We start from the raw sequence: 23,829 nt of genomic DNA, 5'->3' as shown, positions 1-23,829 counted from the left end.
AAATACCCATGGCATAGACCGAAATGGCCTAAATAACAGACTAAATATAGATTTCCACCCCGCTAGAGGCATATTTTTTAATCCACTATGAAACCCGCTTAAGAGCTTTATCTTTAGTAAAATGAAATTTGCCCGCCTTCATATGACCTTCTGGAACTGGTAGACCAAGATATTTATCCTCAAATCCATCACTCGTGATTTTAAGGATAACCAAGATAGACACTTGGTCCTCCATAGAGAACTTTTTGCCAAATAAAATGGAACATTTATCCAGGCTTAAGAATTGACCAGTACCCTCCTCATAAGCCGTCAGAATATCTTTAATGGCCCAAACTTGCTCCATAGAACCCTTAAAAATAGAAGACTATCATCAGCAAATAACAAATGAGAGATACCGGGAGCATTTTGTTCAGCCGAAAATCTTGGATAGCCCCTCTTGCCGATGCATCATTAAGTAACAACGAGAGGGCCTCGGCCACAAAGAGGAATAGGTAAGGCGATAATGGATCCCCTTGCCATAGACCACGCAAAGGATGAAAGGAATCTAGCAGCTGGCCATTAAAACAAACAGAGAATTTCACTGAAGTAACACATGTCATATTCCACTTGATCCAGATTAGAGCAAAACCATACGCTCGAAGTATACTTTGCAAGAATTTCCAATCCCACATGGTCATACGCTTTAACGAGATCCAACTTATATGCACAATATTCACCCCGAGAATCTCTCAGTGTATTCAGCGAGTGCATACATTCAAAAGCGATAAGAGCATTATCAGACATTAATCTTCCAGGGATAAACGCACTTTGGGTAGGAGAAATCAAACCATCCAGCAGAGGTCTTAGTCTATTAACAAGGCACTTGGATAATTTTGTGTATGAGATTACATAGGCTAATTGGTCAAAAATCCTTTATTGACCGAGGATTCTTTACTTTAGGAATAACAATAACGGTTGTATCATTAATCCCATCTGGCATATTTCCAGAAATAAAGAATTGCTGGACAACACGACTAATATCATCCTTGAGCAAACCCGAGTTCTTCTGAAAAATCCAACTGGAAGCCCATCTGGCCCCGGGGCCTTCGACGGCCCAATTTGGAAGAGAGCATCGCTAATTTCCTGTTCAGAGAAATGTTTGCATAGAGCTTCATTCATTTCCTCGTTCACCAATGGTTTCACAAGCCTTACAGAGTTGGAGGAAACTAAAGGTATCACAAACTCATTTTTAAGGATCTTTACTCTTGCGACTCTATGGTGAATCTGACTCGTATTATGTGATCCATGCTATTGATGATGCTTGTGTTGGGAGACTCATTTTGACCAATTCTTATTTATGTAGGACTTCTGCTTGCCAATGTAATTATGATGATTCTGCCATGCTTTGCTTTGAAGATTGTGCATTGCTTATGCGTACCATTTCTTGACATGACACGATTGATATGAATACTTTGTGCGTTGCATCTCCCATGATGACTACTTTCTCTTTCCATTGCGTTGATGGCAACCATTTCCATGCTCTTCACATGTTTTTTCTTGCATGTTATCAAATTACTCCATATGTTCCCCTCTCATGTTAGATGATCTCTACTTGCTTTGTATCGAGTGCAACAATGCTTTTATTCTTCAACATGAATGCCCCATAGTTTTCTCACATATGATTGGACACTTTGACATGTTACATGTGAAGCATGCTTGCTTTACTTCTTTGCACAATATGCATGATGCACATACTTGTCATGACATATGCTATGCATACATCATATATTCATTGATCATATTTTGTGCTAACATCTAAAATTTTCAATTTGGAATGTTATACAATTTTAGCTAAGAATTTATTGCATTTTTTTTATTGTGGTGGACTTTGAAAATTCAGAGGCACTTTGGTTTCATATTTGAATTTTGAGTTCAATTCAATTTGGCATCTGAATTTCCATTCCACAATTTCGTGACAAATACTTTGTTCAAAAAGCATGAGAGGAGCTAACATGGCACTCCAAAAAAGTCAGACGAAAATAATGCCAAAAGTAATTGACTTCAATTTGGTTTTATTTGGAATTTTCAAAAAAAAATCATTAAGTTTTTATTTTGCCTCTAAAAAATAGTTCATCTTTTAGGGTTTATTTTTCTGATCTTTCTCATATATATATATATGTCCTATATAAACTTATTTTTAATTTATGTATTTATTTTATTTTTCTCTCTTTCAAATTAAAAAAAAGCGCCAGGCCAGCGGGCCCAGCAGCCAGCCACCCGAGTCGGTTTGCCCCGCCATCGCCCGCACCCGAGACCGCTATGGGTCGGCCGCCCGTCCCCGCTTCCCCTTCCCACAACCACGGACAAGTGGGGCCCGCGCAAATCACCTTCCTCCCGAAACCCCAACGCCGCGTATCCCGCTCTGCCCGACGCCGGCCGCGTTCGCGTCAATCGCTAAACCCTAGCCCGAGTTCCCTTTAAACCCCACGTACAAAGACGCACCACCTCGATCGCTCTTGTCATTCCAATCTCGCTCCAGCCGCCGCCGTTCACCGCCATTACCGACGTCGGTGAGCTCTCTACGACTCTAAACCTTCGGCCAATGACCTAGCCTGCCCCCACGTTTTTTTGACATGGTTTTTCCTCCTTCGTCGTTTCCAGAGGCCGCTCTCACCCCGCACGCTCCGCCGGCGCACCGAGCTCCGCCGCCTTGCCCTCATCGTCTCTGTCGTCCCCACCGACTCCGCCTCATCGCCCCGGCCATTCCTCCATCTTCCCCGACCGCCGGAGCCGCCGCCACCTCCACGCCCGAGCCGCCGCCGTCGTCTTTTGTTCGCCGCTACCAGAGCTATAATGGCCGCCGCCCACCTCTGTTCGATCCTTCGTAGATGGCCTAGATTAGATCCCCGACGGCTAGATTTATTTTATTAGATCGATTTTTTAGTTTACGGCTTATTAGGAGTTTCATAAAAGGTTTTAAAACGATTCTCTTTTTGCATAAAATTTTCTTTGAGTTTTCCTTTCTGTTATTTAATAAAAACCTTATTCTTGTTCTGTTAAACAAATTTTAGTAGTAGAAAACTATTTTATAGCTTCTTTTACTTGTAGTAAAAACTTTGCATTGATTTTCATGACTTCTTTGGTTTTATTGTTGGTTTTCTTTGTGTGTTTCAATGATTGCGTTGTAATTAGTTTTACTTGTTGTAATGTTATTTGTATGATGGTGTGCTTATTTGTGTATTGTTGTTTTGATAGAGTACCCGGAGTGCGAGGCTTGCTACTACGAGTCGTTAGCGTTCGAAGATCGTCAGCAAGGCAAGTCTTTGATCATGAATTTTTATTACCTATGTTTTATTGCATCGGTTGATATCCTCCCCACCATGCATGCAGTAGGAGAATTTAAGTTATGTTCTTGAGTAGTATCATGTGGTAGGTTGAACCAATTCCCCATGGTACCTATGCCCGGGATGTTGTAGTTAATTGCTATGCTTCGTAGACGGGGCCGGTTGAGTGATTCACATGGTAGATGTGAGAGTCAAAGATGATGACAACCTCAAGACTTCAATATGCTCAAGACGGACTTCAAATTCACTACTGGGTGGAGGACGGATGGACAGGCACCCTAGAGTACCTAGTGGTTGACCCAGGGATGCATGGAGAAGCGCCATGACATCTTGCAGAAAGCTTCACCCAACCACGAATAGACGGATGGATACACCTTGACTGGAAGCTACCTGTGCAGCCGCAAGTCACTATGGGCTCTGGCTGGGCCGACCCTAGACGAGACTCTGGAAGGATGGTGCCAGCAGATGTAGAAGAACGGTAGGAAATGGATCAGTACCGGCAGTGTCCCAGAGGAACTCTACGGAAGATCTTGTTTCGTTCGTTCTGTTTTCAAGCACCAGGCAGTGCGAGGACATAAAGGAGGGAACAATTCATGCGGGTAAAGTGCACAAGATTCTGCAGAGTGGAAAAAATCTAATCGATTAGCCGTGTCCCCGGTTACGTACAACTGAGCCTCTGGAATTGGTTTTATTCAGAACTCTCAACACCAAACATAATTAATTAATTGATGGGTTATTAATGATTTCGGGTATGAGACACTGGTTGGCGGAACCATCTCAATGACAACAAATATTTTTTAGTAATTGCAAGCAAGTCCTTTTGTTGTAGGAAAATATTGCTTTTCGCAAAAACTTAAACTTAGAGCCCCACAGCCAAACTACATATAGTGTTGGTATTCTACTATTGTTCTCTTTCTATGACTTGCCGACATATTCCATAATGCCGACCTACACGGCTGCAACGTCTTATGTTGTAGAGGATTTTTCTGACCAGGAGTGAGGCTACGATCCATGTTCGGTGATTGCCCTTTGGAGTCTGATGGACTCGCGTATCATCTACGCTTCCGCATTTAGTTTTTCTCATGAATTGGCCTTCGACCAAATTTATTCTGATGCAATAAAGACTCTATATGAGAATCGTGTAATAAATCAGGTGTGATTGAACTTTGATATTTTTATCAACTAGATGACCAGTTGCGCCAATGGCGCAAAGGCCGAGAGCAAGCCATGTATTGAAAGAGTGTACATTAATATTATTCGGGCGTGAACAAACTACAGAATTATATGTATGTATACAATCAGGACAACACCATATCTGTAGCAATAAAATGGCAACACCATATCTGTAGCCATATATGTATGTAGTCTTATAGGACCTTGTTCAACCAACCGGACTGATGACAACCAACTATGAGCTGGGACAACCGGTGTAATATATGTATGTAGTCTTATAGGACCTTGTTCAACCAACTACAACCTATCATAGGTGTAGTCCTGTAGGACCTTGTTGTAAAAGGCTCTCAAGTATTTAAGAGCTTCATGTGCCAGTCGAGCCTTCTTCAAGTTTTCCATAGACAGATGGATATTGATTTCTTTGGAAGTACCTTGAAACAAAAGCAGAACAAAAGTACAGACAATTCCAAGTCAAATGTAAACATACTATATGAACCGGAGAAAATAGATACCAATGGATTAAATAAGCAATGGATGCAAAAATATGTGCTCTAGGGCTGAACTTGTTTAGAAACTTAATAACCGAACTATATGTGTGAGCTAGTAATCTCTCCCATATAATTTCAGATATACTGAAAAGGAAATATTCTACCTCATATCTTCTTACTATAAACCTCTAAAACATAGGAAAGAGACAGAAGAATATATGACTTACCGAAGGAATTTGATGAGCTTGCTTGCGCTTTCAATCTTTCAACAACTTTGAAGACCACATACATACACATGGATAAAATCATCACATATACAATCAAAACAACACCATATCTGTAGCAATAAAATGGCACCTAACATGAGGTTGTGCTACCTGTAAATAAAGCTAAGTATTAAAGTTCCAACCATTAGTTAGTTGCATAATCTATAAGAGTCTGGAGTACATATGACGATTCAAAGAGATAGGGTAACTCTGTAATAATAACATGCCAGCAAAAGCTAAACCCAAGAACAATCCCTCAAAAGCAAAAAATATTGTGCATCTCTACTTTTCTTTGATTCTTTTACATCTCCTTTCAGATTTTACTATGATTGAGGTGTGTGTTAATTTGATCAGTCATACAGAACCAAAGAAATGTAGGTGCCCTTAATACTCAAATAAGAATAAGTTGGAGAGGTAAGAATGAGCTCCTGGTATTCACTTTAGGTATTAAGAAATAAGCTAGTGAGAATATGTAATGAATATAAAGATGGTGAGGACTTCAATAAACATAATAAACATCAAAACGGGAGGGGCCATTTCATTGACATGCCGAAAGAAATGTTGTGAGCAATTCTAACATGCTAAATCAGACTGACAGGTATAGCCTACTTGCTGATGACATCTACTTTTGAGCTCTGATATAAGCATGGCAAAACAGCTCATAGTCAAGACTAGAACCAATGTATTTTAAGAAATTCAGTACCAGGGTGAATAACAAATACGTAATATGAAGAACTATTGAACTCGAACTCTGCTAGCATACAAAGAAACTAACAACAAAAAACATGCACCATGCAACTAGTGGAATCGAATATGAACTGAACAATGTGCATTTACTCACATGCTCTACACGGTAACCATATATGCCCTTTTTTGGTTTGCTAACCTAAGCTTAATTTTATGTCTGGTCAGAGTGTGTAGGGAGTTGAGATATGAATGTTAAGCTGATTTTCCTGTAGAAATAGGCATGCCTATCTCTGCTATTCTCAGGACAGGGTAAATACTGCCCAAACAAAGTACAGATAAGAAAAGTTGAGAATGCTTCTGCAAATACTAAACAACATACAGAATTAGTAAGTAGTAACATCTCACATTCCTTAACAAAGATAAATGGATGGCAAAGATGATGGCACAAATTACTTTATACGTCGACTAGCCCTATCCTGGAAAGATGATTCCGCCTTCGACGGCAAGGATGTCATAGTCTGACACGCAAATCCTGAGATACGCAACCACCTACAGTGCAAGTCCAAACACAGACTGAGAAATATAATTAAGGTAGAGACCTGCTTATATATATTTGACAAAATTAAATTGAAGTGACAACTACACATTTATCTCATTATCTGTATATAAGACCCCGTTTTCCCTAGCCTCAAATTGAACTCAACCAAAAAGATGAATCAACACGGCCTCTACTGACGGTCTCTAGAGAAAAACATCATGACCTCAACTACTTGCCGCTATAGTGCAGCAGCCGTTTGTTCCGATGGCTTATGTCAATGGCCATCAATGAACTAACATGTTTTGTTCAGGCTTCTACTCTGCCGAACTTATGATGTTCCCAGTATGACACAATCTCAAACACCTACAAGGCACAATGGCAGTACCTCCTTTTCCGCAGCCCTTGGCAGGGAACAACTCGATCGACACAATCTACAACTGAATATGCCTACATGGAGCTTAGCTATTGATTATTGCATCCTTATTTAATCTGCAGTTCAGTTGTCGCTCTCCTTAATGGCACCCAAACAAAATCATATGATGTTATTTAACATGGATGATTCCCTTACTTCCTTAGAAATCCATCCTCTGTCTATTCTGCAGTACTAATTGGTTCCTCTGATCGACCAAGTCGCTACCACCTATGCAGCCCTCTACCAAACAAATCAACCTTTGCTCATATGCATCCATTCTAATCTGCTTGCTACCTGTACTTTTCAATCTCATGCGGCAACTCCGCCAGTAGCACATCATCAGAATCAGGCAGCTGCTCGAAGACTCCACCATGATGGAGCAGGGGATCAAGCAAAAAGCTGATTTATGCTCTCCGCTGGGCGCCCCCGCCTGTAAGAGGAAAAAAGATCATGCCTGTACATTTCACCGGAAAGTATGGCGCACACCACACAAGACCTAGATATAAATTTCCAAGAGAAGAAATTTGTATTTGGTTCCTGTGATATGTAATAATCAGCAATAACACTTGACATGAACTAAGCTAGTCAACCTAATCCAGTTTCGTACTTAGGCCTTAAAATTATTCCTGTCAAGGGTAGCATGTTCAGTTGCCTCTTATTTTTCTTCCTCTTAGCTTGATATCAACTGGCCATTTTCCATCACCAGTGAACATTAAAAAATGAATGCAATTGTATGATCGCATAGAAAGTATAATTAATTAAGAGCAGCATATACGATCTATAAGCAAAGCACATTACCTCCATAGTCTAGATTTATTAGTTCAAACCCAGGAAAATTCAAGTTTATTGATACACGCCACTATTGTACTTGACTGTATATCAATCTACATCGACTCCTTTAAGGGTAAAATCGTGGATTATAAAGGAATCAAACTTGTGCTAAAGGAGACATTTGAGGACTGATGCCTCTCTCATGTTCCATTTGAGCAATAGTGCACGCAATTCTTAGTTCCCTTATCATCGCATCCAAGAAAAGGCAAGTCAAACAAGAAACTGGGAAATTTCGATAAATGGTAAATTTGACATAATCACTTCAGAGTCTCCCCGCCAAGATTTGTTGCAAGAAAAACGCCATCAGGCTTCAATACCAACCTAGACTGCCAATTACCATAGTTCAGATGTTTTAGCACTTGATAACCTAATCTTTCAGTGTTTAAAATAAAAGACTTACTTGTATCATTGCTCCAGGTAGATCATTTGTCCAATGAAGCCCAAGACAACTCATTATTAAATCCCGGGAGCTTCAGAAACCAAGAGCCACATCAATAGAGTAGTAGACAATGCAAGGTCATTTACCTTGTATGTTACTCTCTTATACTTATAAAATTGAAAATTAGCAGCTCAAACATAATATATATCGACTCCCTCAAGCATAAGCATACTACAAAATGGCAGTTTATCTCTTAGTGTACATAAAGTGTGTGTGGGGGGGGGGCAGCAAATACATTACATTTCAAGGGAGCTGGAGAAAGTATGTAAATGGAACCAACAAACACACTGAAAGTATAACATGGCTGGTATTGACTTCTCTTCAGTAAGAATATAATACTCCTCATATCCAACGACAAAGTGCATCTCAAGGCCGTCGTTAGTAGCACTGTCCGACTCCAGCCACTTGTTTAGCATGTCTACCGACATGTCCATCATGCCAACTTCTCGATTCCAATGGGTACACAAAAGCAAAAAGAAGTAAATTCAATTTCTGAATACAAACATACCAACATAAGAAGATATCAATGTGTGGTCACTAAGTAAATAAACATTCGTGAGACTATTTCTATCAGATTGGAGAATCAACAAATAACTTTCTTCTCCACCTGTTACAGTCACCTCTTTTCCATCCCTCTCTCTCTCAAACACATGTGACACATTGCAGCAAACATAACACATCAACTACCGTAATTGAAAATCGAACCTACAACTCTCTTTTACCTAATTTCAATAACTATAACCTTTGTACCTAGTAGCAAAGATCTTATAAGTGCAAACATCTGTAACTATTTAAGCGAAACAAATTATAGCATCAAAATGCAAGAACAAATGTTCAAAAGAGGGAGTAAAACCACCTTGATCTTCTTCACCTCTTTAGCTAAATTCTTATTCTCTTCATCCTCAGATCTGTACACTTCATGTTTAGAAAACCAGAGGAAAAATCTAACACAATGCTTGACCATAAGCATAGGACAGAAAGTACCATTGCAGAATTTAGCGTTTGCCATTCCACAAAACAGAACTACGTAAGAAAAGAAATAATGGAGCATCTATGTAGAAGGAAGTGAGCAAACCTTCAGCGGGAGAACAAAGGAACAACGCCCTCATAGATGAACTCGTTAGAACACGGGACACGGCTCATCCACCTGAACTGAAATCACAAAACCGGTAAGGCACATAGATTACAAAAATATTATACGCCCGCAGGTCTATTGATGCAATAAGATTGAAAGTAAGCACCCATTTTTAGTAGAGAAAAGAAATAGGGGCAGCATGTAGTATAGCTGACAAACTGCAATAGAGAACACCATTACCTGATAGAGAGATCAGCTCGCTCCTTTCAAAAGTTTGGGCAAAAGTCACGGCTAAAAGGCGCATTAATTAAGTTGAACATGCCCACGCCTCATCCTCCTAGCGCAATTTTTCCCACCTCCACCTGTCATCTCTTCTTCTCAAAGTCGGCAGGCGAGTTCCTCCTGGACACCTGGCCGCTGCTCCCCTCCTTTCCCCTCCTCCATCGCTGCCCGAGCTGCCGAGTCCCGATCGAGGCCGCGCTCCTCGGCTCAAGGTTTTCCTACTGAGGCCGGATCGAGGCCGTGCTCGTCGAGGCCGACCACGGGGTGGCCACATCTGGGCCACTCTACGTCGCCGCGATGGCCGGCGGCACGAAGAGGAGGGAGCGGCTCACGACGCGGGGGGGGGGGGGAAGGAAGGGGTGGCGGCACCAGGAGGCTAGGGTTCGTGGGAGGGGATTCGGGAAGAGAGCAGAGTGGGTGGGTGGGGGCGCGAGTGCGGGCGGAGGAAGCGGCGGGTTTCTCCGCGGGAGAGGCTGCGTTTTATATGCCTGCGCATGAAATGACTAAAATGCCCCTGGCGGGGCACGGGATTTACAGGCGGTGGCACGATTACTGTTCATGGCGAATGAAAGGCGACATGGCCACCTTCATCCTGCCTATGACTTCTTGACATCAACTACCGTAATTGAAAATCGAACCTACAACTCTCTTTTACCTAATTTCAATAACTATAACCTTTGTACCTAGTAGCAAAGATCTTATAAGTGCAAACGTCTGTACTATTTAAGTGAAACAAATTATAGCATCAAAATGAAAGAACAAATGTTCAAAAGAGGGAGTAAAACCACCTTGATCTTCTTCACCTCTTTAGCTAAATTCTTATTCTCTTCATCCTCAGATCTGTACACTTCATGTTTAGAAAACCAGAGGAAAAATCTAACACAATGCTTGACTGTAAGCATAGGACAGAAAGTACCATTACAGAATTTAGCGTTTGGCATTCCACAAAACAGAACTACGTAGGAAAAGAAATAATGGAGCATCTATGTAGAAGGAAGTGAGCAAAACTTCATCGGGAGAACAAAGGAACAACGCCCTCATAGATGAACTCGTTAGAACACGGGACACAGCTCATCCACCTGAACTGAAATCACAAAACCGGTAAGGCACATAGATTACAGAAATACTATACGCCCGCAGGTCTATTGATGCAATAAGATTGAAAGTAAGCACCCATTTTACCAGAGCAAAGAAACAGGGGCAGCATGTAGTATAGCTGACAAATTGCAATAGAGAACACCATTACCTAATAGAGAGATCAGCTCGCTCCTTTCAAAAGTTTGGGCAAAAGTCACGGCTAAAAGGCGCATTAATTAAGTTGAACAAGCCCACGCCTCATCCTCCTAGCGCAATGTTCCCACCTCCACCTGTCATCTCTTCTTCTCAAAGCCGGTAGGCGAGTTCCTCCTGGACACCTGGCTGTTGCTCCCCTCCTTTCCCCTCCTCCGTCGCCGCCCCAGCTGCCGAGTCTCGATCGAGGCCGCGCTCCTCGGCTCGAGGTCTTCCTGCTGATGCCGGATCGAGGCCGTGCTCGTCGAGGCCGACCACAGGGCGGCTGCATCTGGGTCACTCTGCGTTGCCGCGACGGCCGGCGGCATGAAGAGGAGGGAGGGGCTCGCGGCGCGGGGGGAGGGGGAGGGGGGACAGGGGAAGGAAGGGGTGGCGGTACCAGGAGGCTAGGGTTCGTGGGAGGGGATCGGGGAAGAGAGCAGAGTGGTGTAGGGGAACGTAGTAATTTAAAAAAAAATTCCTACGCACACGCAAGATCATGGTGATGCATAGCAACGAGAGGGGAGAGTGTTGTCCATGTACCCTCGTAGACCGACAGCGGAAGCGTTATGACAACGCGGTTGATGTAGTCGTACGTCTTCACGATCGACCGATCCTAGTACCGAACGTACGACACCTCCGCGATCTGCACACGTTCAGCTCGGTGACGTCCCACGAACTCACGATCCAGTAGAGTGCCGAGGGAGAGCTTCATCAGCACGACGGCGTGATGACGGTGATGATGAAGCAACCGGCGCAGGGCTTCGCCTAAGCACTACGACGATATGACCGAGGTGGATTATGGTGGAGGGGGGCACCGCACACGGCTAAGAGATCAATGATCAATTTGTGTGTCTATGGGGTGCCCCCTTCCCCCGTATATAAAGGAGTGGAGGAGGGGGAGGGTGCCGGCCTCCTAGGCGCACCCCAAGGGGAGTCCTACTCCCACCGGGAGTAGGATTCCCCCCTTCCCTAGTTGGACTAGGAGAGAAGGAAGGCAGAGGAAGGAGGAAGGAAAGGGGGGGCCGGCCCCCTCCCAATTCGGATTGGGCTTGGGGGGGCTCTCCTTTGCTCCCTTCTCCTCTCTCCCACTATGGCCCAATAAGGCCCATATACCTCCCGGGGGGTTCCGATAACCTCCCGGTACACCGGTAAATGCCCGATCTCACCCGGAACCATTCCGATGTCCAAATATAGTCGTCCAATATATCGATCTTTATGTCTCGACCATTTCGAGACTCCTCGTCATGTCCGTGATCATATCCGGGACTCTGAACTACCTTCGGTACATCAAAACACATAAACTCATAATACGATCGTCACCGAACGTTAAGCGTGCGGACCCTACCGGTTCGAGAACTATGTAGACATGACCGAGACACGTCTCCGGTCAATAACCAATAGAGGAACCTGGATGCTCATATTGGCTCCTACATATTCTACGAAGAACTTTATCGGTCAAACCGCATAACAACATACGTTGTTCCCTTTGTCATCAGTATGTTACTTGCCCGAGATTCGATCGTCGGTATCCCAATACCTAGTTCAATCTCGTTACCGGCAAGTCCCTTTACTCGTTCTGTAATGCATCATCCCGCAACTAACTCATTAGTCACATTGCTTGCAAGGCTTATAGTGATGTGCATTACCAAGAGGGCCCAGAGATATCTCTCCGACAATCGAAGTGACAAATCCTAATCTTGATCTATGCCAACTCAACAAGTACCATCGGAGACACCTGTAGAGCACCTTTATAATCACCCAGTTACGTTGTGACGTTTGGTAGCACAAAAAGTGTTCCTCCGGTATTCGGGAGTTGCATAATCTCATAGTCATAGGAACATGTATAAATTATGAAGAAAGCAATAGCAATATACTAAACGATCAAGTGCTAAGCTAACGGAATGGGTCAATTCAATCACATCATTCTCTAATGATGTGATCTCGTTAATCAAATGACAACTAATGTCTATGGCTAGGAAATTTAACCATCGAGGCATACTAGTGACACTCTGTTTGTCTATGTATTCACACATGTACTAAGTTTCCGGTTAATACAATTCTAGCATGAATAATAAACATTTATCATGATATAAGGAAATATAAATAACAACTTTATTATTGCCTCTAGGGCATATTTCCTTCAGTCTCCCACTTGCACTAGAGTCAATAATCTAGTTCACATTGCCATGTGATTTAACACCAATAGTTCACATCACCATGTGATTAACACCCATAGTTCACATCGCCATGTGACCAACACCCAAAGGGTTTACTAGAGTCAGTAATCTTAGTTCACATCGCCATGTGATTAACACCCAAAGAGTACTAATGTGTGATCATGTTTTGCTTGTGAGAGAAGTTTAGTCAACGGGTCTGCCATATTCAGATCCGTATGTATTTTGCAAATTTCTATGTCAACAATGCTCTGCACGGAGCTACTCTAGCTAATTGCTCCCACTTTCAATATGTATCCCGATTGAGACTTAGAGTCATCTGGATCAGTGTCAAAACTTGCATCGACGTAACCCTTGACGATGAACCTTTTGTCACCTCCATAATCTAGAAACACATCCTTATTCCACTAAGGATAATTTTGACCGGTGTCCAGTGATCTACTCCTAGATCACTATTGTATTCAGTGTAGGGTATACAATAGATCTGGTACACAGCATGGCATACTTTATAGAACCTATGGCTGAGGCATAGGGAATGACTTTCATTCTCTTTCTATCTTTTGTCGTGGTCAGGCTTTGAGTCTTACTCAATTTCACACCTTGCAACACAGGCAATAACTCCTTCTTTGACTGTTCCATTTTGAACTACTTCAAAAATTTGTCAAGGTATGTACTCATTGAAAAAAACTTATCAAGCGTCTTGATCTATCTCTATAGATCTTGATGCTCAATATGTAAGCAGCTTCATCGAGGTCTTTCTTTGAAAAACTCCTTTCAAACACTCCTTTTATGCTTTCCAAAAAATTCTACATCATTTCCGATCAACAATATGTCATTCACATATACTTATTAGAAAGGTTGTAGTGCTCCCACTCACTTTCTTGTAAATACAGGCTTCATCGCAAGTCTGTATAAAACTATATGCTTTGATCAACTCATCAAAGCGTATATTCCAACTCTGAGATGCTTTGCACTAGTCCATGGATGGATCGCTGGAGCTTGCACATTTTGTTAGCACTTTTAGGATCGAAAAAACCTTCTGGATGCATCATATACAACTTTTCTTTAAGAAATCCATTAAGGAATGTAGTTTTGACATCCATTTGCCAGATTTCATAAAATGTGGCAATTTGCTAACATGATTCGGACAGACTTAAGCATCGCTACGAGTGAGAAAATCTCATCGTAGTCAACACCTTGAACTTTGTCAAAAACCTTTTTCGACAAGTCTAGCTTTGTAGATAGTAACACTACTATCCGCGTCCGTCTTCCTCTTGAAGATCCATTTATTCTCTATTGCTTGCCGATCATCGGGCAAATCAACCAAAGTCCATACTTTGTACTCATACATGGATCCCATCTCAGATTTCATGGACTCAAGCCATTTCGCGGAATCTGGGCTCATCATCGCTTCCTCATAGTTCGTAGGTTCGTCATGGTCACGTAACATGAACTCCAGAATAGGATTACCGTACCACTCTGGTGCGGAACGTACTCTGGTTGACCTACGAGGTTCGGTAGTAACTTGATCCGAAGCTTCATGATCATCATCATTAACTTCCTCACTAATTGGTGTAAGCATCACTTGAACTGATTTCAGTGAAGAAATACTTTCCAATTCGGGAGAAGGTACAATTACCTCATCAAGTTCTACCTTCCTCCCACTCACTTCTTTCGAGAGAAACTCCTTCTCCAGAAAGGATCCATTCTTAGCAACAAAGATCTTGCCTTTGGATCTGTGATAGAAGGTGTACCCAACAGTCTCTTTTGGGTATCTTATGAAGACACATTTCTCCGATTGGGGTTCGAGCTTATCAGGTTGAAGCTTTTTCACATAAGCATCGCAGCCCCAAACTTTAAGAAACGACAGCTCTCCGATTTGGGTTCGAGCTTATCAGGTTGAAACTTTTTCACATAAGCATCGCAACCCCAAACTTTAAGAAACGACAACTTAGGTTTCTTGCCAAACCATAGTTCATACGGTGTCATCTCAACGGATTTAGATGGTGCCCTATTTAACGTGAATGCAACTATCTCTAATGCATAACCCCAAAACGATAGTGGTAAATCGGTAAGAGACATCATAGATTGCACCATATCTAGTAAAGTACAATTACGACATTCGGACACACCATTACGCTGTGGTGTTCCGGGTGGCGTGGGTTGCGAAACTATTCCGCATTGTTTCAAATGAAGACCAAACTCATAACTCAAATATTCACCTCTACGATCAGATCGTAGAAACTTTATTTTCTTGTTATGATGATTTTCCACTTCACTCTAAAATTCCTTGAACTTTTCAAACGTTTCAGACTTTATGTTTCATCAAGTAGATATACCCATATCTGCGCAAATCATCTGTGAAGGTCAGAAAATAACGATACCCGCCGCGAGCCTCAACATCATCGGACCGCATACATCGGTATGTATTATTTCCAATAAGTCAGTGGCTCGCTCCATTGTTCCGGAGAACGGAGTCTTAGTCATCTTGCCCATGAGGCATGGTTCGCAAGCATCAAATGATTCATAATCAAGTGATTCCAAAAGTCCATCTGCATGGAGTTTCTTCATGCGCTTTACACCAATATGACCTAAACGGCAGTGCCACAAATAAATTGCACTATCATTATTAACTTTGCATCTTGTGGCTTCAATATTATGAATATGTGTATCACTACGATCGAGATTCAATAAACCATTTATATTGAGTGTATGACCATAGAAGGTTTTATTCATGTAAATAGAACAACAATTATTCTTTGACTTAAATGAATAACTGTATTGCAATAAACATGATGCAATCATATTCATGCTCAACGCAAACACCAAATAACATTTATTTTAGGTTCAACACTAATCCCGAAGGTAAAGAGAGTGTGCGATGGTGATCTTATCAACCTTGGAATCACTTCCAACACACATCATCACCTCGCCCTTAACTAGTCTCTGTTTATTTTGCAACTCCCGTTTCGAGTTACTACTCTTAGCAACTGAACCAGTATCAAATACCGAGGGGTTGCTATAAACACTAGTAAAGTACACATCAATAACATGTATATCCAATATACCTTTGTTCACTATGCCATCCTTATTATCCGCCAAGTATCTAGGGAAGTTACACTTCCAGTGACCATTTCCTTTGCAGTAGAAGCACTCAGTTTCAGGCTTGGGTCTAGCTTTGGGCTTCTTCATGGGAGTGGCAACTTGCTTGCCATCCTTCTTGAAGTTCCCTTTCTTTCCCTTGCCCTTTTACTTGAAACTAGTGGTCTTGTTAACCATCAACACTTGATGCTTTTTCTTGATTTCTACCATCGCCGATTTCAGCATCGCCAAGAGCTTGATTTCTACCTTCGCCTAAGCACTACGACGATATGACCGAGGTGGATTATGCTGGAGGGGGGCACCGCACACGGCTAAGAGATCAATGATCAACTTGTGTGTCTATGGGGTGCCCCTTCCCCCGTATATAAAGGAGTGGAGGAGGGAGAGGGTGACGGCCTCCTAGGCGCACCCCAAGGGGAGTCCTACTCCCACCGGGAGTAGGATTCCCCCCTCTTCCCTAGTTGGACTAGGAGAGAAGGAAGTGGGAGGAAGGAGGATGGAAAGGGGGGCCGGCCCCCCTCCCAATTTGGATTGGGCTTGGGGGGGCACCCCCTCCTTTGCTCCCTTCTCCTCTCTCCCACTATGGCCCAATAAGGCCCATATACCTCCCGGGGGGTTCCAGTAACCTCCCGGTACACCGGTAAATGCCCGATCTCACCCGAAACCATTCCGATGTCCAAATATAGTCGTCCAATATATCGATCTTTATGTCTCGACCATTTCGAGACTCCTCGTCATGTCCGTGATCATATCCGGGACTCCGAACTACCTTCGGTACATCAAAACACAGAAACTCATAATACGATCGTCACCGAACGTTAAGCGTGCGGACCCTACCGGTTCGAGAACTATGTAGACTCGAGACACGTCTCTGGTCAATAACCAATAGCGGAACCTGGATGCTCATATTGGCTCCTACATATTCTACGAAGATCTTTATCAGTCAAACCGCATAACAACATACATTGTTCCCTTTGTCATCGGTATGTTACTTGCCCGAGATTCGATCGTCGGTATCTCAATACCTAGTTCAATCTCGTTACCGGCAAGTCTCTTTACTCGCTCCGTAATGCATCATCCCGCAACTAACTCATTAGTCACATTGCTTGAAAGGCTTATAGTGATGTGCATTACCGAGAGGGCCCAGAGATACCTCTCCGACAATCGGAGTGACAAATCCTAATCTTGATCTATGCCAACTCAACAAGTACCATCGGAGACACCTGTAGAGCACCTTTATAATCACCCAGTTACATTGTGACGTTTGGTAGCACACAAAGTGTTCCTCCGGTATTCGGGAGTTGCATAATCTCATAGTCATAGGAACATGTATAAGTCATGAAGAAAGCAATAGCAATATACTAAACGATCAAGTGCTAAGCTAACGGAATGGGTCAAGTCAATAACATCATTCTCTAATGATGTGATCCCGTTAATCAAATGACAACTCATGTCTATGGCTAGGAAACTTAACCATCTTTGATTCAATGAGCTAGTCAAGTAGAGGCATACTAGTGACACTCTGTTTGTCTATGTATTCACACATGTACTAAGTTTCCGGTTAATACAATTCTAGCATGAATAATAAACATTTATCATGATATAAGGAAATATAAATAACAACTTTATTATTGCCTCTAGGGCATATTTCCTTCAAGTGGGTGGGTGGGGGCGGGAGTGCGGGCGGAGGCAGCGGCTAGGGTTTCTCCACGGGGGAGTCTGCGTTTTATATGCCTGTGCATGAAATGACTAAAATGCCCCTGGTGGGGCACGGAATTTACAGGCGGTGGCATGAGTACTATTCATGGCGTATTAAAGGCAACGTGGCCACCTTCATCCTGCCTATGAATTCTTGAGGGTTTATATGTTCAATGTATTGTGTGTGTGCCAGCATGACCTTCGAATAGTATAGATACACAGAGACTTGACCATTTTCGGGTCGGGTCGCTACAGCTAATGGTGATGGGCAAGAGAAGAGATGCATCATGATGGATGATGCATTTGTGTACAATGCACACACATTCTTTGCTTTGCTTTGTGCATGTGTATGTCTTCGGTTCTTAGTGAGGGTCCGATACCGAACGGTCACACCAACTTTTTTCCATGGTGATGAGGATCCCGAACCGAGGAAAAATCTTTCCCAAGAGGAAGGAGATGGTGCGGGACGCCCTATTTTCATTATCATGGACTTCTCCATTGCCAAGGGACACGCACATCACATATGATAAGGTGAATTCTATCCTTTATGCGTGTCTAATTGGTTCTCTCTTGCATGGTATACTACTTGAGCCCCTTCGTGCATGTATAGGTTTGTGTGGAGCTTCACGTGTCTCGAGGAGAGTGCAAGCACAAGAGGATGACAACACCATCCAAGAGGGAAGTGTGGAAGAGGCAATGGAAGAAGACGAAGCAATGGATGAAGTGATACAAAAACTGCACTCCTGGTCTATTCAGTTCATGCAGAGAGCAACTGCAGAGCCTTTGTCGCGACCACACTGTCCAGATACGCTGACCGGACCGTCCGGCCCCTAGACCGGACTGTCTGGTAGTGTGTCTACGAGCAGGTAGTGTGTCTACGAGCAGGATTTGGGCAAGGCCAATGTAACTTTACCCTTTCGCCCTCACTTACACCTTCATTGCCTTGGACCTATATATATATATATACATATATATCTCCCCCTCATCCATTTTAGGGTTAACAAAGCATATGAATAGATCTGGAGAGAGCTTTGCTCCTTGTATCTCCTCTTAGACGAACAAGACCTCCAAATTGGAGAAGAACCATCCATGGTTGTAAGGCCTCCTAATGGGAGAAGGATTACCCACGCGGATCATCATGACCCCCAAATCCTTTGAATTGGGGAAGATTAGCTATCTCTGAAGACCAATCTCTCCTAGAGATTTACATGAACTACCTTTATATACTTCCCTTTGTTGTTATTGAATGCTTGAGATCCATCTCTTGGCTTGTGATCTGAGGTTACTTTTTTCATCTTGTACAATTAGTGTTTATCTGGTGTGTTTCTCCTTGTGTTCTTCATGTTTTTCGTGAATTCCAAATCCACTTCCAATTTGTGAAGATCGAGCAAACTATGGCTTGGTCCTACATCAGCAACTCCGACTACTTGGCATGACTACAAACTTTAGGAGAGACTTTGCACATACTTGTTGACTCTTGATTTGATGCCCCGCCATGCGAAAACAACCTTGATGTGGCGGTCATACCACCGGAAAGCTAGAATGGCCACCAATGCTAGCATTGCCATGCAAAGCATGGTGTTGTGACCGAGTCAAATACGGTTTTTGTAGCAGACTATGCCATTGTGTAGCTCGAAGGACCGGTCCTTGTTAGTGCCTAAGTACATCGATGTCAGCTTGTCCTTCTCCCTAGAGTGAAGCTAATCCATGAAACTAGTTCCAATGGTCCACATCGAGCAAAATGATTGTGCATTCTTTCTCGTGGGTCAAAAGAATATGGCTCTACGGTCCGAGAGCCAGTCTTAAGAGCACCAGCGGGTGACCAGCTTGTTGAAGAACTGCTTCAATCCCCTTGTCACTAACATCAGTCTCCACCAGAAACTGCTCTAAGAAATCTAGTAATGCTAGAACCGAAGCAGTCGTGAGAGCCACCTTCAGACCTTGGAATGATGCCTCCATTTTAGATGGAGCGGCTGTTCAACCCAGGGTTGCGAACATAATTCAAGTAGTAATTTGCAAGACCCAAGAAGTAGCGAACTTCCTTCTTGTTCGCCGGTGCTGCCCAGTTTTGAATGTTAGAGGTTTCAAGTCATTTTCTCATTACCTTGGCTCTTTCATTTTCTATTGTTATAGGAAGATTTTTTTTCAAATTAATTTGGTTAATCATCATAAGCCATTTTCTATTATTCAACTCTTTCAATGGTGCTTCCGAAGAAGATGGGGCAGGTGATGTCTGTGGGTGACCAGGTTGCCGAGGTAGCTGTGTTGGCACCTAATTCTGAGGCACAACTGCAAGATTCGCTGAATTCGCCTTTGCCATGTGAGCAACTGGGGACATCTAAGTCCATCTTGTCGGTGTTACCCGTGGTTGAGGATGTTCATGCGGTGGTGTGTATGAGAGAGAAGGTTGATGAGATTCTCTTTGAGATACAGCTTCGCAACTTGCTCGCGCGTTTGGAGGAGGCCAACCCTGGATCTGACAAGACGATTGTGGAGAAGGTTGTCGGGAGCAAAAGCAAGGAGAGTGGCGCCACATGAAATGCATCCGTAGCTGCGCAAAAGCAAGAAGAGCGGCGGCACAGGAAATGCGTCTGCAGCCGCTCGATAGATAATCTTCAGTCTCTCAGGTATCCTTATGGCCTGACTTGTCTCCGTGGAATTGGCGTTGTTCGTGGTCTTCGGCAGAGATGCTCTGTTCTTTCGGATGTAGTAGTGTGGGAGTTGATCGTCGTTGTGTGTTGCGTTCCCAGCCGCTTGATAGACAGTCTTCAGTCTCTTGGGTGTCCTTAGGTGATATGGTCTGACTTGTCTCCGTGGAATTGACGGTGTTCGTGGCCGGAGTTGATTGTCATTGTGTGTTGCGTCCGCAGCAGCTTGATAGATAGTCTTCAGTCTCTTGGGTGTCCTTATGGCCGAATTTGTCTCCGTGGAATGGACGGTGTTCGTGGCGGGAGTTGGGTGTCCTTATGGCCAAATTTGTCTCCGATGGCCAGGTCGGCCCAGGCCTGGACCCGTCATATTTGCATTTTACTGAAGAGGCCCGGCGGGCTTTTACGTTGACGGCCCGGGCTTGGGCCTGGATTTTTGGCCTGATGGCTGGGCCGGGCTCGGCCCGGGCCTAGGTTTTCTTCGTCGGGCTTTCTCTGGCCCGGCCCGAGGGATGTCCAGGTATATCTATGAGTGATTAGTCCGTATGTGGCTGACAGGCTGAGTGAGTAGTCTGTATTGGTTTATTTGTATCGGTTTTCCGAGTAGTGACCCCGTCCAGGCTGGTTACATGTCTAGGATATGCCAGATGGCATTGGGCGAATGAACATTTGGGCAACTTCACTTGCCATTAATCCCGCAAAAAATAAAAAACTTCACTTGTCATTGAGACTACCCACAATGGAGTAACATAGATAATAACATTAGGCTGGTCACAATGGGAAGGAACTTAGGAGTAACATCACACACTCCAATACAACTTTGCTTATGTGACACATATTTAATGAAGAAAGGGGTGTTTGTGGTAACTAGCTAAGTTACTGGAACATAACACACTCCAAGAAACAATGAATCTATACCCTAATAAATACATCATTGCATAACACTACATAGATGTTCCTACCCACTATGAAGGTAGTAACATAGTGTAGGGAAGTGTAAGTTACTAGCTTATATTCTTGCCCATTGTGACCAGCCTTACACATATCTAGATAAACTAGATGATGTGGCAAGCAATAAATGAGGAAAGAGAGGAAAATAATAACATTTACTAATAGTATGAGTAACATCACATATATATCAAGGCAAGATGTGTCTATAGTCTAGATGTGTCTATAGTCTAATAAATGAAATGTTCATATGTTACTCCTCATTATGATAGTAATATAGACTAATAACATGTGCATATAGAGATAGTAATATTTCCTAGTAACATGTGCATGTTACTAGTCTACTTACTACACAATACTAGTCTGATGCAATAGCCCCTGGCCTTGCGAGTCACAACTCACAAGTAGCTGAACTGAAATGCGCCCCAAATAAAGCGCCCCAGGAAAGTCGCCTAGCATCGAGGCAGTCCATTTCGAGTCATATGCTGCCGATGCTGACTTGATGGATGTATGAGCAGGACTGTGAACCGGCCCCTGACGTTTGCTGGCCATGTTAGGCTACCAGAGTCACGATGGCTGGCGCTCGCTGCGTGCCCTAGACACTGGCGCAAGCGGCAATCGGACCGTGTCCATGTCGAAATACGAAATCCGCAAATTCACACTTCTCGACAAACAGCGGAAATAGACTTCAACTTGAGCGAAACGGAGTAAAAAGCACACGACGTCATACTACAACTCCGGAGAGAAAAGAAAAACATGTACAGACTCACAGCCGGGCCAGCACTGTTATTTGTTTATTACACACAAGGCTGGCTGAACCTACTGCTGCCTTGATTCGCCTCACTCGACAGGATGCTCTCCTGCAAGGTTGCACACGAACTTGTTCCGATTGTTCCGAGTGTACGGTACACACACACGAGACGTGGCAAATTCAAGCGTCGTCGTCGTCCTCCTGGTTAAGCCTCGCCGCCGTGGTGATCGCGGCGCCCACCCCGCCGGCCTTGGTGCGCGCCCCGGCGTCGCTGTACGTCTCCGCCTGCACCACTCTTGCCGCGTCCTCCCTCTCCGCCGGCTTGTCATCCGCCAGCTTCGTCGTCGCGTCCTGCACACGGGATGGAGCACGCGCAACGAGTTCAAACGACCAGTTCATTTATAACTCAAAAAAGAAGGGAGCCTGTGCATCTCGCGTAACGAACGTACCGAGAGGACATCGCTGACCGTGATCTTGTCCTCGTCGCGCTCCGCCCAGGCGTTGGCGCTTGCGGCGGCCCACGCCTGGTCGGCGAGGCCGCCGGGCATGACCTCGTCCGCTCCCTGCGCCTGGGTCTCCGCGGCGCGGATGGCCGCCGCGTCGGCCTCCTCGAGGGGCCGATCGCCCGCGGACAGGGCCGCTGCCTCCATGGCCTCGCCGATCGTCACCTTGCTCGTGTCCTCCTCCACCTGCTGCTGCTGCATCATCGCCTGGTCGGCCACGGAGTACTGCCCCACCACCTGGCCGGCCACGAACTCGGTGACGATGCGGCCGCCGGGCACGGCCGTCTGGGTGACGGTGATGCCCTGCTTGGTGGCCGCGTCGCTGGCCTGGCCCGGGCGGACGGCGCCGACGGCCTGGTTGTACGTGGCGGCCGTCTCCATGGCCACCGCCGCGCTGAAGCCGCCGCCGCTGGCCTGCGGGACCTGCACGCCCTGCACGCTCTCCTCGGCGGTGCGCATGGCCTCCGCGTCCCGCGGCGCGATGGCCTGGACGGCTAGGTCGCCCGTGACGGCGAAGACGTGGCCGTACTGGATGGGCTCCGGCTGCTCCTGCTGGGCCTTCATGGGGTCGCCTGAGCCTCGTGTCGCCTGTGCTTGAGCCATGGCTAATTAAGCTGCCGCTCTCACTTCGGTCCTTCTCTTTTCTTCTCTGCAACTTGATATCGCTTCACTGTCAGTTGTACTAGTCCGAGATATGGTCGTCACTGCCTGTCTTCCATTATATACGCTCGATGAGGGCGATGCGGTGGCCGACGAAGGCGTGGGCGTGAGGACACGTGCCGTGCTGGTTGTTGCGGTGTGCTGCTCGGGACGAAGGTGGCAGAGTCTCGTTGGCGCAAGCGTAGAGGGCGGTGGCGCGTGCATGCATTGAGCATAGATCTTTCGTGTAGGTGTCTTCGTGCCGATGCAGTGTCATCCAGATCCGAGGAGTGGGTGGGTAGCAGAAACTTCGTCCGTACACAGGGTGAGGTGTGCCCTGGCGCCATGGACCGATGGACGCTGGTGCCTTCCAATTCGTCGCCGATATTTAGTCTCTGCACCTCAGCCACACCAGGCATGTCGGCACGAAACCTGGATTCGCGGCCCCACGCACAAGAAGAGGCGTCTTCGTAAGGAAAATTCTAACCGATCCTCTGTAACCGATTAGTGAAGTATATTTAGCTGTTTTACTTCACTAACCGGCACCTAACCGATCCCAATTCGATCTAACGAAGTATAT

At 44.6% G+C, this 23,829-nt stretch overlaps 1 protein-coding gene and 1 long non-coding RNA gene across 11 annotated transcripts; both read right to left on the bottom strand.

Annotated features, from left to right (window-relative positions):
* Positions 1-4,563: 4,563 nt before the first annotated feature.
* On the bottom strand, positions 4,564-9,846 carry LOC123166585 (uncharacterized). 10 transcript variants are annotated; one of them, XR_006483605.1, is made up of 8 exons: positions 9,473-9,846; positions 9,233-9,309; positions 9,014-9,065; positions 8,119-8,599; positions 7,182-8,044; positions 6,391-6,486; positions 5,212-5,361; positions 4,564-4,927 (listed from the first exon to the last, which is right to left on the bottom strand). It is a non-coding gene; the product is annotated as an uncharacterized lncRNA (long non-coding RNA). The 10 variants fall into 10 exon arrangements; XR_006483606.1 differs by having other exon boundaries at positions 8,119-8,188; positions 8,398-9,309; XR_006483609.1 differs by having other exon boundaries at positions 7,182-8,039; positions 8,119-8,188; positions 8,398-9,309.
* Positions 9,847-22,027: 12,181 nt separating this feature from the next.
* On the bottom strand, positions 22,028-23,313 carry LOC123165904 (late embryogenesis abundant protein 31). The gene is made up of 2 exons (XM_044583651.1): positions 22,557-23,313; positions 22,028-22,458 (listed from the first exon to the last, which is right to left on the bottom strand). Exons 1-2 carry the CDS (start codon positions 23,211-23,213, stop codon positions 22,288-22,290), a joined length of 828 nt encoding a protein of 275 aa, XP_044439586.1. The 5' UTR covers positions 23,214-23,313; the 3' UTR covers positions 22,028-22,287.
* Between the last annotated feature and the right edge of the window lie 516 nt (positions 23,314-23,829).

The sequence above is a fragment of the Triticum aestivum genome, chromosome 7D (genome assembly GCF_018294505.1).
Source record: "Triticum aestivum cultivar Chinese Spring chromosome 7D, IWGSC CS RefSeq v2.1, whole genome shotgun sequence".
Taxonomy (NCBI): domain Eukaryota; kingdom Viridiplantae; phylum Streptophyta; class Magnoliopsida; order Poales; family Poaceae; genus Triticum; species Triticum aestivum.
Note: the sequence above shows the minus strand (reverse complement) of the source record. Positions and strands in the feature narration are given on the sequence as shown.

What these genes read in the sequence shown, in the direction of transcription:
- LOC123165904 (XM_044583651.1), bottom strand. Translation starts at nt 23,213, where the DNA reads ATGGCTCAAGCACAGGCGACACGAGGCTCAGGCGACCCCATGAAGGCC. An exon ending in CGGTCAGCGATGTCCTCTCG is followed by an intron (nt 22,459 to 22,556) that starts GTACGTTCGTTA and finishes TCCCGTGTGCAG; the next exon opens with GACGCGACGACGAAGCTGGC.